Source organism: Lycorma delicatula, chromosome 1 (assembly GCF_047948215.1).
Source record: "Lycorma delicatula isolate Av1 chromosome 1, ASM4794821v1, whole genome shotgun sequence".
Classification (NCBI taxonomy): Eukaryota; Metazoa; Arthropoda; class Insecta; order Hemiptera; family Fulgoridae; genus Lycorma; species Lycorma delicatula.
In genome coordinates, this window is record NC_134455.1 from 213,883,345 (window position 1) to 213,900,733 (window position 17,389).

General features: G+C 27.6%; 1 protein-coding gene across 2 annotated transcripts in view; it reads left to right on the top strand.

Moving 5' to 3' along the window:
- LOC142328259 (mitogen-activated protein kinase kinase kinase 7-like) overlaps window positions 1-13,965 on the top strand; it is a 109,634-nt gene extending 95,669 nt beyond the window's left edge. For both annotated transcript variants that reach the window (XM_075371929.1, XM_075371939.1), the window contains exons 11-12: window positions 578-715; window positions 6,300-13,965. In XM_075371929.1, the coding sequence (XP_075228044.1) occupies window positions 578-715; window positions 6,300-6,449 (288 nt within the window). In that variant the 3' untranslated portion in view covers window positions 6,450-13,965. The remainder of the gene's footprint in view (window positions 1-577; window positions 716-6,299) is intronic.
- The last annotated feature ends 3,424 nt before the right edge of the window (window positions 13,966-17,389 follow it).

Here is a 17,389-nt window from a genome sequence, read left to right on the forward strand (position 1 = left end):
TTCAGTCCTCATTTTGTCATATTTATTTTTTTATGAATCATTAGCTGAGGAAACATTTTAACAAAAATTTTATAGTGATGAAAATGAAACCAAATAAACTTTTTTAATAATTTTCATAGAAAATTACTTGATATTTTAAGATGGTGGGTTCCTCCTGCATCCATCTTGTGGGAACAATTTGTTGTGATTTACTGATTAGAAAGTATTTTAGTAAAATATTTCATCAGTAATGTGAAAATTTATGAAAATAAAATTTATTTAATTAATTTTCCTATACTCCATTAAAATAATTAAGTTCTCACCTTGCATGCTGAACTTTTCAATAATAAAATACAGCAAACTGAAAAATTTGTTCAATATTTATCATATCAACTGGGACTGAATTAGTTTCATTTTCTATCAATACAATATTTTATTTGTATGTTCCTATATCTTACGCTCAAGCTGAGTTTGCAGATACTACCTGGATTTAGGTTAGGAATTTTAATCCTCTTAAGAATGAAATCTTCTCATAGATTATTGTCTCAGATAAATTTTATTCTGATTAATATAATCTATTTATTTTATTGTGATTTAGTTGGCAGAGGAATACTTGAAAGTTCAAACAGAAATGGCCTATTTATCAAAACATATGGATGATCTTGCAGAAAGATTAACTGCTGAAAATCAACAGGAAAATGATGATGAAGAAGTAAGAAAACTGGAAAGTGAGAAGGTATGTGAATATTTTCTAATTGAGTTTGTTATTTTATTATTTTGTATCGTCTTAATCATCTTGCAGTGCATAAACTATTTTATAATTTTTGGCTTTTAAACATTGATTCACTTCCTCTTTCTTGTTATTTGGATACAGCTGGATATTAAAAAAAATATTCTTGATAATTTATTTTGTAAAATTTAAAATAAAATAGTATCTCCATAATATGAGGGCTGTTTTTTTTTCAACCTCCAATCATACATCTTAGTAAACAAGAGCTAGATGGGAGCCAGGTCTGCGCATCGTGCGATTGCGCCCCCTCCCACCACAACCTCTGCTGTTGCTGGCTCCATTGCATCAGTCTGAGCTGAGCTACAGGAAATTAAACATGGCCACTATGATCAATCCTCCCTCCAAGTGTAATGTGTTTTCTGCAAGTAGAAGGATGTAGCAATGCTGAAATCCGTCGTAGATGAGCCTAATATATAGTAAACCCTTTGATTGATGGTAGTGTATGGGAATGGTATAGGAAATTTAAAAAAGTGCAAACGGACGCCCATGACAGATGTGGATAAGGATGCAAGTTTGTCACTACTATATGCCAGCCTGAACATTGATGATTTTGTCCATGACAAACGAAGGTTTATGATAAGTGAACTTTCTGCACAAATCCCACAAATTTCAAGGTCATCTCTGTACTTAATTGTGACTAAAGACCTAGGATACCGGAAACTGTGAGCATGTTGAGTCCCAAAAATATTGAGTGACGATTACAAAATGCAGTGAGTTGTGTCAGACTTAATGTTTCTCACGCATTACAATAATGAGGGGGAAGAGTTTTTAAAGTTTATCTTTAATGGTGATGAGACTTTGATTCAGTATGACAGTCCAGAACCAAAGAACAATCTAAGCAGTAGATGCACACTTCTTCTCCAAACAAACTGAAAAAGTTAAAACAGACACTGAGCAACAGGAAAACAATGGTTACAGTTCTTTGGGACCATAAAGGTGTCTTGTTGGTGGATTTTATATTGCAGAGGAGAACAATAACAAAGGAAGTTTATTGTGAATCTTTACGTCACCTCTGCAGAGCAATCCAGAACAAACGAAGAGGCATATTCTTATGTAGCATGGTTTTGATCCATGACTGCACTGTGCCAACATGACGCAAGATCTTCTCAAACTTTTCAAGTGGGAAGTTTTCGACCCACCTTATAGTCCAGACCTAGCATCTACCACCTACCAATTTTCACCTCTTTCAAGAATTGAAGGCATGGTTGGGCGGACAACACTTGACCACCAACAAAGAACTTCAGGAGCCTATCAAGATGATGATTATCTCACTGGCGGCAAAATTCTTTGAAGAGGGCATCGGAAAGCTGGTATCATGATACGACAAATGCCTCAATTGTTTCGGCAATTATGTAGGAAGTTAAGTTAGATACTACTCAACTATTAGTAATAAAATCATTTTGTGATGTCAATGTATCTTTTTTTTATAGCCCATCAGAGGTTGAAAAAAACAGCCTTTGTTGATGATAATAAAATGATTGTAAAAATATATTTGTAATTTTTTTTAGCTATATAGAACCACATACACTAAAAAAATTGTAAAATCTAAAAACTAATTTTAAAAATATTTATTTTGTTTATATGTTATCTGTCAAATTTTATATATTTGTAAATTTTATTCTTTTACCAGGAAAATTTTATTAATAATAAATATTGTTTTCTTTCCTTTACTGAGTAGATAATGTATTGTTTCACAACTGAAAAAGTTACAATAATTTTTTATGTACATTATCCTACCCCAAATTATTCTTATAGCTATAATGCTTGTACAACACCTAAGATATATAGCACTAGTCATAGTTTCTTTCTTAAAGGTATTAACACTATATAGCCAGTCCCTGTTGTGGACTGAATGAAGGTGTTACTTAAAGTGGTAAATACCACTTGCATTTTAGTGTAGAATAGTATCTTCAGCAAGTGACAATGATAATGGATACCACTTCATTATGAAGAATATTTACATCCTATGCTAATTCACTAGGAAAAGTGAATATCTAATTGAAATGAAGTGGTATCCATTCTGGATAATGGATTATCCAGTTGGATAATGGATACCACTTTTCCTAGTGATTTACTTAATGTATTCACTTTTCCTAAAGAATTAGCATAGGATGTAGATATTCTTCAGAGTGGCTAAACTCTTTTTGGTGAAGACATGTGACTCATGTCAGTTACCTGTTATGATATCTAACAAACATAAGTAAAAACCTTTTCATTGTATTTACCAAAATTTAAATATTATTTACAGGCCTGCAGTAAAATTTCCATCATCTGTATTTACTGAAACCAAAGGAGATTCAGATTATCTTGAAATTTATGTATTGAATTATTCTGAAGCCTTGTCAAGAATGTATTTTTTCCATTCATAGAACAGTTTTATTTTACACATTTGTTTTGATTTTTTCTGCTATTTTTATTAAAGTATTATTAATTTTCTTGTATGGTATTTAGTTTGTTGCTGTATAGCCTAATATATTTAATTTAAACCATAAATATAAATAAAATGGGACAGGATTACTTATCTGTTACAGAATACTTGAACATAGATGTATTTCAGGTTGTAGTCTAAATGTTACATCATTATAGAAACAAGATGTAATTTATAATAATGAATTCAGAGAACTAAACATATATCAAATATAATTAGGCGTTGAATTATACATTTTTATTCACCCAACAGTAAGTCCACAAATCACTGAAGTATGTTATATTATAGTATATTGGAATTTCTCCTTAATAATAATGATAACTTTTAAATTGCTTTATGTAATGCGACGAATAATCATTTATATTATGTGATATAAATAACATTACAGTTTACGTTTTGATTAAATTGTAAAAATAAATCTGTTATAATTTTAAAAAATCTTAAAACAGATGTATGATTCAAATGAGCAATGAGCTTTGCTTGTCACATTTGTTGTTTCTTTCAAACCACCTAATTTTTAAATCCTATAAGACAATATTTCAAAAGTTCCAACTCATATTACTCATAATAAAAACTGATGTTGTATGTAATTCCCTTAAATAAAATCTTAACAAAGTCTGGAAATGAATCATGTTACAAAATTGAATATGACTAGATTGGTAGGAATAGATGCAGATGTGTACAGTTATAAAAATAGTATTTTGTAGAAAGTTTAAAATTTCTGACTGCCATCTTGAATCCAACTTAAGTTTTTAAATGAAAAAATGGTCATGTGTACATGACCATCTAGCTTTATGTAACATTTTACGAGAAAAACAAAGAAGAAACATTTAAAAAATATAATTACTGCTGTTGTTTATTTTTTTGTTAGGTACCATTATATTGAAACTTGTAAAAATTAAGAAATGAAGTGAGAGAAAATAAGCTATGGAAATTTATTTGGTATTTCAATTTTATATTGCATTCAATGAAGAAGTTGTCTCAGATACTGCTACAAAACAAACAAAAAACATTTAAAATTTTATTTACTCGCATTGTTCACAATTACAAAAAAATACTAATCAGCATTGTTTTAAAATTAGATTATATGCTACCATAGATTCGTTGTTTTATTTCGTTCATGTATATTAAGATGTAGACTTTTTTTGTATGAAATATCAGGGTTATTACTAATAATTGCTGGATTTATAATGTGCTTAAAATAATGAATTATGTCACTTAGCCACAACTATGAGATTTAAAAAAATATAATAAAATGAAGGAAAATCAATTCAATATGAATAAATAAACAGAAAAGAAAATAAATCCTAATAATAATACAACAAAAAATAAAAGAAAACACTAATTGCTTTATGATGCATTTTATTTGTATTGGTGGTAATTTTTATATATATAAAAAGTTAAGTTTTTACAGCTTTCAAAAATATTACATTAAGACTGATCCTATAATCTTGATTACAAAAAAAAATAAAATTTGAATAATATAAATAATGGATAAAACATTAAAAATTGTAAATAAATAAGAAACCGGTTAATAAGTGAAAATTATAATATCAGTTATCTCGTACTTATTCCACTTATCTCACTAATGCCATACACCCTTCTTTGAGTTAACTTGAAAGAAAAAATGTAATATTGGTTTTGAAAGCCCAATAATTTTTATTTTCTGTCAAAAAAATGTTTAAAAGAATTTCTATACTCATATAATAAATACAGACTTTTTGAAATATTTGTGGGCAGTGTAAATCCTTCCCACTTGCTGTGTTTTGTAAAAGTACAGTCTTAGGTATTTCTTTTTTCTTGTATTGCAAAGGAATAGAAAAAGTTGTAAATGCTTCTCTGTTATAAAGAAAGATCACTATTTATTATATTGAAGTTCAAGTGTGTTTTTGTATAGTTTTTTTTTAATGTTAATACTAGTGTTTCCTTCATTTCTATTTTCTTTTGTTTTTTATTATTATTTGGGATTTATTTTCTTTTCTATTTATTTATTTGTATTGAATTGATTTTCCTTCATTTTTATTACATTTTTTAAATGTCATAGTTGTAGCTAAACTTGTATTATTATATAATGTGTTATAAATTGATAAATGGTTTCAAAAATATATCTAGTATGAGTGGAGTGAGGGTTCTTTGGTGTATTCAAAACAAGTTTATACCTCAACATATTTATTTTGAAAAGCAGACTCATCTTTCCATCACTTATCTTCGTATGTTACTTATTTACTTACTTTTTTAGGATTAGTTTGTCTTTCAATAGAAATCCTTCCCAATTTTTTTTTTCAAGTAAATATTGCGTAATATACAATTATTATTAAAAGTTATTACACTTGAGTATCACTGTATGACCAAAAAATATTAACTTACTTTTTTTATTAGATGGGCAGGATCTCTGTATGGTCATGCAGTGTCACTATGATGATTTATCTCACCTTAATTTATATCATATTTTATAGAGAATAGAAACAGTAATAAAAAAATGTGTTTCCAGTAAAAGCATATGATTTACTGAAATTTAGTACATATTTTTTAGAGGGTAAAGAATATTCATTAAACCAGAAAAAAATATTTTTAGATATAAATACAAGCATATTTTTATTGCAACTTATCGGTAAATATTTGTTTGAAACAAATGATGTATGAAATTTTTGACATTGAAAATTTAGGTTATAGTTTTCAGCATATCTTACTTATGCAAAATGAAAAATTACATGTTTTCCCTAAAAAAGCAGCTTCAGGGTAGGAGTACATGGATGTAGTAAGTACAGTTACCACACAGTGAACTTGAACAAAAAATATTACACAATGTGTTAACTTCCCTAGATACACCAGATGGTTATTCATTGTAGAGCCATTGAACAAGAAAAGGGAAAAATCAAGTTAGCAAGGTAGATACGTATACTAACAACTGCAGTACATATACCAATGAACATTTTGATGGCCTTGTCTCAGGAACGGTCAGCATGAAAATAGAGAAGACAGTCCATTAAACTGAATTGCAGTTGTGCCTATGTACTGTCTAGCAATGTAACATTAGCATAAAAAAGTAACAAATATAAATGATATATATATTAAAATTTGTTTTGTACTTTTTTCTTTCAGAAGAGCCTTGTTGAATTACATACAAATCTTAAACTACAACTGGAACTGTTGAGGCAGCATAGCAGAGGTAGTAATAGTAGAGGACCACCACCTTCAGATGAAGGCTGGGTTGTTGTACCTCACCATTCAACACATCCTCACCCAACATAATCAGTGTGATTTGAACAAGAATATTATTAATCTTGTAGTTTTGTATGATCTAAAGACATTACTTGTATATTCTTGTTATATATTTTGACTTTTTTTATGTTCAATGTGACTCCAGGTGTGCAAATTTATTTTTCTTAGCTGATATTTTCTTTGAAATTTAAAATTTTACTAAATGTTTTAGGTAACTAAAATATATGTGCTTTGAAATCTCTTCTGTTTTTACCAATTGAAAGTGTAATTTTTAATTTTAACTTTAACTGCAAGTGTATATTTTAGCTTTCTTATTTTTATATTAGTCTACACTTCTGTACGATACTGTTTTATTTCTTTGTAATACTTAACATTTAAATTGCATAAGTATTGTATTTGTGTGTATGTATATTGTATGAAATCTCCCTGAGATCGCCGACTATGATTTCAAAATTATAATTTTGACAATTTGTCTACAAAGACGTGACTTGGTGATATTTTTATGTAATGCCTTTACAAAGTTTTCAGTGTGCTAAGGGAAAATCATTGTTATTCACTAGGATTGTGCTAGTACATTAATATATTAATATTATAAAGTAGAAAGATAAAAAAAGTAATCTGTACATAATTTTAAAATATAATATTAATTTTTTTTTTTTGCCTTCTTTCATCAGCTAGAATTTGTTATATATGTTTGTTATAAATGCATTTCAAAATAATTAAAATTACAAGAAACACTTGCTCTCTAATTGCTGCGTATTAAGATTAAATTTGTTCATTGTTCATCTCATCTTGTGGTTATATTTACTTTTGTCTTAATTTTTTTGTGAATTAAATTATTTTCTTCTTCATGAAAAAAATAACAGAAATGAAGCTTAACTTAACATAAAGTGTTGAACAATCAAAAAATCTGTACAAATGTGGTGATACAGTATTGTATAAAATCGTTTGATATATATGTATATATTACACATTGCATGATCAAGTATTTGGCATTGTTATTGTGATAATGACAATCATTAAAATTAATATTACATATATTATAAGAAATACCTGTCATTTCCAGATCCAATCACCATATTGGAGTGGTCAAAGGAGATTTCACTACAATTTATATATTACGTATATGTAATGAAGTATCAATTAATTTTATTTATTATCAGTATTAATAAATGAACCCCTCTAAATGGTGTCTCCTGTCAGTTAAAGATGTCTTTCAGTATTATTAATGCAGTAATAATAATAATTGTTTTAAATGATCTCTTCTGAATCTGATTACATTCTTGATCAATTAAGAAATTATTACTTCTACCAATAGGCTATTTGACAGTGTGAAAAATAATGTCATAATTTTTGATATTCACATAAATTTTTTAGTCAGCTTAATGCAAATCGCAAAAAATGGATTATTTATCCACAAAAACATTAAACCCCGAAAAAACATTATTTTGTGTTTTTTAGTTGGCGCCATGTGATCGAAAATGGTCTGGATTGGCTGAATCTATGATATCAATGTCATCAGTAAATATGTCTTTGATTGCCGTTCCTTAGTGTCTTGTAATTTTGAAACTATTAATTATTATAATATCAAGTGGTATTGTGATATTTTATAATTTCCATATTACATCTTTGCTTACATTTAATTTAAGAATTACAGTGTAAAATGTTTTTATTACTTTCAATGACTTACATGCTACTTTTAGTTATGGTAAAAATTGTGTAGATTGAGATTGAACTGACAACATGACTTATCTGTTTTTTTCTGAATTTGTTAAATTAAGAATCCACTGGGTTGTTCTTGTGGTAAAATGATTGTAAATCAGCTGATTTTGAAGTTGAGAGTTCTCAGATTAAAATTCTAACAAAGGTAGTTGCTTTTTTTAATTTGAATACTAGGTCATGAACACCAGTGACCTTTGGTGGTCGGGTTTCAATTAACCATTCATCTCAGGCCATTAACCATTCTTTGGCCTGAGTTTGATCAAAACTACAAGTGCTACATTACACTGATAAGTTGCTAATGACTTTAATTGTTGATGCAACTATGAAAAAAAATTCTTGAGATTAGAAAATAATACTGATCATTTTACATATTCTCCATAACATATTTTATATATTATAAAATAACATGATCTTGGATTAAGTGAGAGCGATAGTACATCTAAATGACCAGCCGAGCCTGACTCAGGACTCCCTTACATAACATTGAATTCTAACCTCATACAGATTGGTAAAAGACCATCCATAATCTAAATATTGTCTTTACAATGAAATACGCATTAATAAAAATATGTATATTATCAGGATGTCTGCAAGTTGTGACCACTTTTTATGCATTTTGGCAATTTTTGGAACACATACAATTAGTTTTTCCGGTGTCCTTATTGACGTATTTGTGCACATTGGCACAATACACCATTTGTAACAATTTCTTGGGTAAATCACAGTAAAAAATATAACACAAACACCAGAATGCTAAACTCAACTTGTGACTTTTGATGTTTATTTACTGACGTGTGATGTCACTGAAGCCAGTGCGATACCATGTTGTTCAAGACAGCGTTTTGGCAGTTTATTTAAAAAGTGTATTTTTATTTGCTATTTTTTGAATAAATGCATAAAAGAAACAAAAGTAACCACTTTTTGTGGACTTAATAAACACCACTAAATAATCTGATATGGTTTCAAAAGCCCAGTCAAATAGCCTATTCTAATAGAAAGCAAAGACCAATGCTTGAAAAGACATCTGTCTGAATCAGCAAGTTGTATTCAGTTAGTCTGTTCATTAGTTTGTCTGTTATAAAAAAAGTTTTAAATAAAAATACTGACATACATGGAATTTTCATCAGTCTTAAGACTATATGGGCTGTGATTAAAGTGTAGCTGTTAGAAATTATTATTTTAGAGATTTTTCTTTTTTATTAAAATTTACTCTCATAAAAATGACCGTACTGTTTGTAAAGGCTTAAAATTCTGTCTGCAGTATATTTTTTCTGTTGAAGTAATCTATAATTATTAGCCTTTGTGTATTAAATTTGTAGTTAATTTATTAATTATTAAAATGCATGTTCTTTTATAGTTTTGTTGTAATGTATTTTTCTTAAAACTTAAATATTTTTGGTCAATTCATTTGAAGTGACCCAAGGGTGGTTGCTTCACACCAGGTTGTTCTAGTGGTGATCATGACTTCGCAAATCAGTTGATTTCAAAGTCAAAAGTACCAACATTCAAATCCTAGTAAAGGCAGTTACTTTTATACAGTTTGAATACTAGATTGGATACCAGTATTCTTTGGTGGATGGATTTCAATTAACCACACATCTCATATCATCCTCATTCATACTCTGAAGTAATACCTGACTGTGTTTGGGTGGTTGCTTGACCAATTCAAAAAAATTTGAAATTACCCACTTGTTTCCTACATGTTTCAGGACCTTAAACAAATTTTTTTAAATCTTTTATTTAAGTAGTTTACCTGTGGTGGCCATTTTTGTTATTGTGAAAGGCTTTATGGAAAAAATTATAACTAAAAAACTATTAGTCCTGGAAGGATGAAACAAAAAGCAATTTATTCATATTTTCTCAAGGTAAAAGATTGGTCCCAGTGGTTTATTTACTCATCTCTCTTCTTTCTATTAGAAAATCACCAATAAAGTTGAACATGAAAAATTTTCACTTTTGTCATTTTTTTCAAGAGGTAGGGATGGCATACACAGTTTAAATTATTTTTTTATGTAGGTACATGTTAGTAGTTTTATCATAAATAATATTAATGGTGATATAACTAATTTTGTTTAAAAAAATGTAATTTTTAAATAACTCTGATGGGACTGGTGATAAAAATCAAACTTGCAGTGTTTTTGTACATATTTATTTTAAATAAAAATATTTCTTGTGTATTGTACTAATAAAAAAGTTACAACTTCTTAAAAATCATGAAAAACTGATAAAAGCGATACAATTTTGACTTACTAAATAAGTACTCCAAAGGGATTTCTTGTCTTCTTTGCACTTGTTTTTGAAGTTGATGTTTTCAACATTTTAAAAATAGTTATTTAAAATTATTAATACGTCATAACTTAACCAATACCATTAACCTAATATAATTTTGATTCGAAAATGCTTGTAAACTTATCCAAACTGAAATTTCAATGAGTAGCATACATTTTTTTTTTCAAGAATTCATTTTTATTTTGGTTCACTTTGTAAACACTATCAAAGAAAAAATAAATTGTAGCAAAATTTGAATTATTCTCCAATGAAATAGCCTGTTTTTGTAGCAATGAAAGTTTATTATTTAGTGTGGTTAACAAGCAGCTGTGATTTTTTTACTCATAGGGTCACAACAGAACTGTCTGTACAGGTGATTGACAAAAACTTTTTTCATGATATTTACAAACAATTTATTCTTTTGAGTTCTCATAGTGTCACAACAGAACTCTCCATACAGGTGATTGAATTTTGACAAAAACCTTTTTCATGATATTTACAAACAGTAGTGACATCTGCATTAACACATAAAAAAGTTATTTTAGCACTATATCATACACTGTATGACACTCTTTATTCATATAAATTACTATTGAACATTTTTCTTCAATTGTTTTATGAAATTACTTAAAAATAACCTAAAAAAGTAAAAATTATTTATTTAATAAACACTTCCAAATACAGAATGAAATTTGGCACACTGTAAAGATGTGAACAGGTCACTCACTAATGTGAGACTGACCAGTCTGTAACTGCAAAGCTAAATGAGCATGTTGCATGTTGAAAATGACTTCAAGCACCTGTTATAACACAAAAACTGCAGTTGATTAGTTCAAACAAGTACATTTAAACTACAGTAATAAGTATAAATATATTAAAGTGCAAAGAAGACAAGAAACCCACTTGGAGTACTTATTTAGTAATTTTTGAAAACCCCTAAAGTTTTATGAATTTTTGAAAATTAATTTTTTTTGAACACTAGAAACTTTTTTATTTGTCCTAAACATCTACAAAGATACTGTAAGTTGTGCAAATTTGACATTTTTATCACCAGCCCCATCAGATTTATTTGATGCCAAAATTTGATTTAAAAAAAAATTTGTTTTCAAAAATTCATAAAACTTTAGGGGCGAGTATATCACCATATTATTTACGAACATATACCTACATATAAACAAATAATTTAAATTTTATATGCCATACCTGCCTCTTAAAAAAATATTACCTAGTGAAATTTCACAGTTTTCAAGTTTATTGGTAATTTTCTCATAGAATGAAGAGAGAAAGGTAAATAAACCACCGGACCAATCTTTTACTTTGAGAAAATATCAATAAATTACTATTTGTTTCAACTGCTTAAATATAATTTTTTTTAAAAATAGTTTTAAGATCCTGAAACAAGTGGTAAGTCTCAATTTTATTTTAATTTGTCAAGCAACTAGCTTATGTTTTTTTGGGACACTTCAAATGGATTGACCCTTTTTACATTTTAATCATTTTTAATTAATCCATTGACTGTGGAGGGTATATTATTTTTTTTATCTCAAAATCTTTTTATTGATGTATTTTGATAAGAGTTCTTCTATTTATAACTGTATTTTTCATATTAAATTGACAATTGATATTATTGAAGCATGCAATTATTTGCAATTTGTCAGGTAAGTACGCTGCCTTGGGATGTGATTTGAAAATAGTTAAACTCGCACAATACTAATTTCTTATTTAGTTTGAACAGTAGCTAAAGCTAATGAAATATTTACATGACTATTTTCACAAAGTTCTTTAGAACTTTATAAAATAAAATTAATAATATAAGTAAATAGATTATTTGTAATTTATTTTAAATTTTCATAAAATAAAAATTATTAAAATGTAATTAAAATTTATTGATGAAATAATTTTTAGTAATTTTACTGTAGCAAGGTATGAACAAGAACAAGCTGTATGCAAAAAGTGTAATTTATTTTCTTATCTAACAAAAAAATCACAGTTAATTACTTTTATAAATAACATTTTTTTAGAACTAAAAATGTTTAAGGTTTTTAAGATTTTATTGATCAAAATAGATCAAATCTAACAAATTTGATTTTTTACAAAGATGTAAGTTCTTCAATAACCTCATCAGATTTTATTTTACTGAGAGATTTATTGAATAGGACTAAGACAAGAATAATATGACTGGTTTATCTCCATCTTGATTCCACCAACATTTTTATTATATTTTATTATCAATGTTAAATTATCTTACTTTCATGTTCATTTGTGTATATATAGTGTATTAAATATACTAGGTTTATTAATTCTTATATTGTGTATAAGTGTATATATTCTATAAGCTATCATATTCAGATAAGCTATAATAAATCCATATGATATTTTTATACCATGGGTAAGGGGATAAAATTTTAATACTTACCAATAAAATACTCCAAAATAACTAACATATTTATTAGGCAAACAATTTTTTATGTTTCAGCTAGATTATTTATATATGAGAAAAACATTGCTTTCATACCAAATTTACTGCAATATTTATTAAAAATAGATTACTTTTAGTTAGATGAGTCTAACCACCTCCATAAGCATTTTTAAGGTGAGTTTTCCACAGTCAATGCATTTCAGCCTTAAACTAATTGTTTACTTTCCTTATTCATATTTTATCATGCATGCTCATATTGTTAAATACATACACTCTGTGCTGATGGGGCAGAAGTAATTTAATATATTTAAGTTTTTCTAGTTGTACTTTTAAAACTAATTATTCTCAAGGATTCATAAATGCAGAAAAAATTACTGTTACTGTTAACAGAAGATTGGAAGAATGTATGAGTTACCAAAGAATCAACTGCTCAAAGAACCAAATCTCTTTTGAATAATTAAAGATTGAGCTTGCTTATTAGTTTATATAACACAGAAATATAAGTAAAGAATTCATTATCCTATATTGTAAGCAATACTGTATCAATACTACTGGCATTACTGCTGAATCAGTTTTTCTGAATAAATGCCAATCCCAACATAATAAATTCACGAATTAAATTTACTTTGTTATTACTGAGACAATACTTTTCTGTTGTTAGGTACCATTTTTCCAAGTTTTTTTGGAAAAGTGGGTCTTACATGATTAAGCTTTCAATGGATGATTACAGCATAAAAAATAATTATTTTCAAATGTGTTACTTCTGCCTCATTTTGTAATCTGAATTTACTAACAGACACAATATATTATCATTTCACATGCATATATTTGTAAAATGCTCATTGAAGGTAATGTATAATGAGGTAATTGTATAGTTTTTCATAGGAAGTCGGCTGTAAAATTTTACAAATGTAGTTTAGATTTTTTTTTCAAAAATACTAGTCATATCTCAGTTATTCTTAATGTTAAGTTGATAAAAAATGAAATGGAGATTTTATTGTTGCTGAAAATCTTACATCACATTGTTAAGTTATTTTTTTTAAACAATATCAAATCAACCATTTCAACTGTTATTATCCTAAGGTTTAATAATTATGACTTAAGCTGTGGTATATGTTATTAAATTGTTTATTTAAATTATGTGTACTTTATTTATCATTAGGGACCCTGTTTTTATGGATTACAGTATCGTATAGATTTTACTTTCTTATGAAGAAAGAACAGTTATATATAATTCAGAGGTCCTTGACAGAAAGAATGCATTAATCTATTACTTTACATTGTCCCAGCCTCTTCAGAGTTCCTTGACAGAAAAAATGCATTAATCTATACTTTCCCAGCCTCTCTTATAACTGTAATGCTTATAAAGTAGGTGATTGTAAATCTTTACTCACTTATATAATATAAAAAATAGTCAATATAAGGCTGACTGGGACCAGTTTTTTCATGCTACTAACTTAACTAGAAGTAAGAAATATAGACCAAAATGTATTTATTTAGTTTATTTTTGCTATTCTTATGAATATTATTATTACATTGCTTTTCTAGGATATTATATTACATTTTGTTAAGTTATTCTTGTAGTTCACTGTGCAATTTTTTCTATCAATTGTTCTGATGTATCCATGTTCAAACAGTTAAAATGAGTTAAATGTAAAAGTTAATAAACATGGCCTAACCATAGGAATTGTCACCCAGTCAGTACTATTGTCACCTTCCCAATACTTACAGCATAATTAAATTAAATTTTCATTTAGAGTTCAGAACGAGAAAGTCAGTCCGAGGGTTGTTTAGTATAAATTTATGCATAATTTTGAGAAAGTCAGTTCGAGGGTTGTTTAGTATAAATTTATGCATAATAAAGCATACTTCACTTGTCATTGTTTCAAACAGATTATTTCTGCCCTGTTTTTTAAGTAGCAAAATGTTGTTTGACGTTATTATTTAATTGTTTAGTGGTTTCATTTTAAAATTAAAAGTTTTAATTTAAACAAAATAGATAAGTTCTTTCTTTTAACTGTGAAATAACATAAATTTCTCAACTAAGAAGTTACTTAACTTGAATTTTTCAAATTCAGATTCTGCAAAGTAGCTTTGAATTCTAAAGTAAGTATTTCAGTAGAAGTGATTGAACGAATTATATCTGCCTTTAAACATAATTGCTCACAGCAAAAACTTCACGCTGAAAGTAGTTGTATCTCAAACAGAAAGTGAAAAGTTTGAAGAAATTGCCCAAGATTGTTTTAACAAACTTTTCACTTTAATAATGCTGACTCTCTCATGGTCACTGAGTACAACAAAATCTTTTAACAAAAGACATTTAGGAATTATTAAGAATTAAGACAGTTCAGAAAAATTAATATAATGTAGGAAGTTTTTGTCAATAATGTTTCTCATTTGCATACAGAACTGAAGTACACATTCTGAGACATTTTTTTGTAAATATATTATTTTTACACTGTAGTTTGTTGTTAAGTTATATTGGCAATATTTATTTTATTATACAGTATAAAACATCTTTGTCTCATTAAAAATAATATAAACCACGTGGTTTATACATGGTTTACAAAGATGTTTTATACTGTATAATAAAATAAATATTGTCAATATAACTTAACAACAAACTACAGTGTAAAAATAATATATTTACAAAAAAATGTCTCAGATAATGGAATGCAAATTAGAAACATTATTGACAAAAATTTCCTACACTATATTAATTTTTCTGAACTGTCTTAATTCTTAATAATTCCTAAATGTCTTTTGTTAAAAGACTATGACAGTGTACTTCATGAGTTGCTAAAGAAATTATGAAATTATTAAAAGGTGTATTTATATTTTTACTGTGATAACATAAAATATAAAATAAATGAAAGGAGAGGAGTTCTAAAAATCTGTAACCGAGACAATCTATATGTTACTTTTTCACTCCATTATCTTGGGACTGTGTAAAATAGGCAAATTGTAATCTATAACCTAATGTCAAGTGACTTCTGCCTTTTTAATTGCTATGTAACCAGAAGCTATATTTTGAAGGAAATAACTTTTAGGTATAAAAATGTACATGGGACAAACCTAAGATCATCATGGCAACACACACACACATAAATAACTTAAAAATATCCCAACTGCAGCTTTCATTGAGCTGTCCACATTATGAATGCCTTTCATGATTTCAGTTGTATTAGGATCAGATACCATACATAACAGTATATATAGTTATTTATGAAAGTAATGATGAATACAAACATGATGAATACAACATTCTGGTTCCATTACAGTAATTAAAGTTAAATGAGCCCATAACTAAAGCTGGATTTTAATTTGCTGCAGCATCACAGAATTTCAGTTAAATCACACTCCATTTTTCTATACTCCAACCATAGTCAGGTTTTAATCATTGATTGATAAGCGTACATAGTAAAGATAGCTGGGGAAAATAATTGTAATTTAAATAGGATAATGTACTTGAAAAAACATGCGGTTTCCAAGTGTATTCTTTTAACAGAATATTTTAATTTATGCTCTTCAGTCAGTAGATGCATTTAATAAAAAAAATACTTTGTTGACTTAGTATAATAAATTATACTAGTATTTTTATTTTTTACAATCATTTAAATAAATTTTTTACTGTTCTTAGTATTTGTTTTAAATGTTCGTGTAGTTATCATTATTGATGACTTTTAATTCCACCCAAACTTAGATGTTACTTTCCAGTTTGCAATTATGATGAAAGGAAGAAAGTTGCAGGGCCAGTTTTCTTGCCAAAAATCAAGTTTAAATAGTATGTATATTATCTTCTAATAACTGAAATTATAAGGTCGCTTATGATTTAAAATTTTACCTATTAAATTAAGGTAATCATCCTCATATTCAGGATCTTCCATTACCTCATATAAAATTGTGGCTGCTTCCCAGTTCTTAAACCAGATAGCTGTATTAATAGGATAATTTCTACTTATATCAATTGCAAATAAATTTGCACCTGTTTCTATCAGTATTGGAAAAAATTCCTCATTTCCTTTCATAGCAGCCAAATGTAAACTTGTCTTAAAGTTTATCCTATTAAAAGCATTAGCATTTCCAAATGATAAAAGGAAGAAGAGTAACTTGTAATGTGCTGGTGAACTTGTTAGTAAAATATGTTGAGATAAAATTGCATAAGATTCTTCATTTTTGGTGTACTCAGCCCCACTCTTTAACAACAACCTCATCATTATTGTGTTCATCAATAGAGCTGCCTTTTGAAGAGGCGTTTCTCCAAAACAGTTTTCTATATTAACCTGTAACAGTGAATACTTAATGTAGTAAATATTTTATAAACATGAATTTTCTAGTAATCAAATGTATGGAAATAATGTGGGAATCATTTTGTGACCATAATTATTTATGTAACCAAATATATTTAAATTATGACTTAGGAACTTAAAAATATTTTTCTGACATCAATAGACATTTCATATTGAATTTGATTTGTATAAAGCGCAAAGCGCAATGAATGAATGTACGAAATACTGAACTTAATTTATTTTGCTTATCTTTCTTCTTTTCCATGATGTCT